Here is a 2,594-nt window from a genome sequence, read left to right on the forward strand (position 1 = left end):
ATAGATAGATAGATAGATAGATAGATAGATAGATATAAAGAAAGAAAGAAAGAAAAATAACCAGACAGCAACCATGTAGGCAGATAAATAGAGAGAGAGAGAGATGTGTGGGTGTTTGGATGGTGGACGGACAGACGGACGAACCTATACTGATGGATATCTATATGTAAGTGTATATTATCTCTGTGTATGTGTATCTACATATACCTGGATTTCTAATTTAAGGTCTGGGCCAGAGAATTGATTAAATTTATTTCAGTACCTGACAGTTCAATTTTTAATCAACCCTGAAAGAGTAAAAAGGCAGATTTTATCACTGCCAGATTTGAACTCAGTTTACCAAGAGACGTTACAATATAGTGCAAGGCTTTGGACCCAGTAGTCCGTTATTTGTCTTACATGTTCTCGAGAGAGAGAGAGAGATTGCTTTAAACAACATTGTTTTAGACCAAGGTTAGAGATATTCTATTACGTACAACCGCTTAAATGTTCTGCTATTTAGTTTCATAATATCACGTTCAGAATTCGATAAGATCAACTTTGCCTTTCATTTCTCCGCATTCCATAAAGCAAATACCTGTGCAATAATCTATCATAATCCCTCGTTTGACAAGAGGGATACTTAACACTGTGCCTTGCAAATTATTGATACATAACGTAATATTCTCATTTTTTGTTCTTGTCTTTTTCTGTGTCGTTTCAGCTGTCCCCGGCTCGCGTAACGTTGTTAAATACGATTGTTGTCCACAAATTTACTTGGATGCAACTTATACAATTCATATTCGTCGTCGAACTCTATATTATGGCTTCAACATCATCATACCGTGTGTGCTTATTTCTGCACTGTCTCTGTTATTATTTATCCTTCCACCGGACGCTGGAGAGAAAATATCATTAGGTAAGATTATTTTTTAACCATTTTGTTACTGAAAATGACGGTGGGTTTGAAAATATGTTGCTGTATTTACTTACGAGCCTTTATGCTCTAAGTCAAAGTTTCTCAGTGTGAATTGATCTCAGAACGTATTTTAAGATCATAAAGTTTAAGAAATATACTGAAATGGAAGCCTATTAATTTTTACATGATATTGCTGAGAAAAAGGAGAAAATATTACAGGGGAAACCTTGTGTCGCTAGAAAATAGTTAAAAGATGAAATGAACGATAAAATAATTCCTTCAAATATTGAATCACATATTCAGAGAAGATCACTAGTATGGTGGGCAAAGGGACATAGGCTCGTAACTGAAAAACCGGAAGCGGAAGGCAAATATACAGTAGAAGGTGGGGGTCAAACACAAACGCAAAGACGCACACACGTATGTATGTAGATAGATAGATAGATAGATAGATAGATAGATAGATAGATAGATAGATAGATAGATATACGACTCTCTCCCACACGGCTTCCGTCTACTAAATTCACTCTCAGTGCATAGGACTAAAGTAGAAGACACTTGCTCAAAGTGTTGTGCAATGGAACTGAACCCGGAGCAAGGTGCTGAGATATCGAGATTCTTAAACACACAGCTGTTTCTGTGCCTATTAGACAAAATATCGGTTCCTTTTTAAATGCACAAGAATACTCTGTACCTTATAGAAATGCGAAATAAACGACGGTGCTTTTATCAATAACATTACCGTCGCATTGCTTCCATCAGAATTGAAAATGCATGACGGTTTCAGGTAAACTGACAATATTTGATTTTGGCTTTTTAATTCTTTTATTCGTTCATACTTTTATTCGTTTAATTCTGAGTTCAAGTGCCTTTGCCTTTCATCCCTTTCGAGATCGATAAAATAAGTACTAATTGAGCACGGGGATCAATGCATTCGACTTATTCGCATCCTTTAGAATTGCTGGCCTTGTGCCAATATTTGAAAACATTTCTGAAACATTTTAAAAACATTTTTTAAATACAATGCGGGAAATATGACTGCAATTTCTAGTCACGGTTGAGCGAGCCTAAAAATTAAGTAAACAAAGGATACCCACCATAGCTTAGATTATAAGGAAGCATTTGGCAATTGGCTACTATTTGTAGCAGATCAAGTGTCTACATAGAAGCTCACTCATTCATTCGCGTGACTCAGTTTGCACGGATTGTACATGTACTAAATAATCCAAATTCATACCTCATTTTTCATACAGCGATTACACAAACTTAACTGTACTCCTCAGAAGACATTTAATTAATGAGAATATTAGAGAGATATATTAATATCCAGCGTCGTCAAAAGGCATTCATACTTATAAGAGGAGTGAGCAAGAGAAACAGTAACGTTGATGGTTTTCCTAAAGCATAAGCTCTGTATATAAAATTAAATACCGGCAGCTAAGAATAGAAACGTGGCAGTAAACCGTATATGGCGCTCTTTTGTATGCATTAAAATTAATAATAATATCTCAGTTATTAATAAATAATTCACTCGGAAACATAAACGTTTGCACAAGCACACAAACACACAAACACATACACATACACACATGCACGTACACGCATACGAGTACACATACATACACATATATATACATATATATATGCATATATATTTGTATATATATATATATATATATATATATATATATAAATA

General features: G+C 34.8%; 1 protein-coding gene across 1 annotated transcript in view; it reads left to right on the plus strand.

Moving 5' to 3' along the window:
* Positions 1-2,594, plus strand: part of LOC106882137 (neuronal acetylcholine receptor subunit alpha-7) — a 612,265-nt gene that overhangs the window by 585,406 nt on the left and 24,265 nt on the right. The window contains exon 9 of the mRNA XM_052970401.1: positions 704-898. Within this exon, the coding sequence (XP_052826361.1) occupies positions 704-898 (195 nt within the window). The remainder of the gene's footprint in view (positions 1-703; positions 899-2,594) is intronic.

Source organism: Octopus bimaculoides, chromosome 9 (assembly GCF_001194135.2).
Source record: "Octopus bimaculoides isolate UCB-OBI-ISO-001 chromosome 9, ASM119413v2, whole genome shotgun sequence".
NCBI classification, from domain to species: Eukaryota; Metazoa; Mollusca; class Cephalopoda; order Octopoda; family Octopodidae; genus Octopus; species Octopus bimaculoides.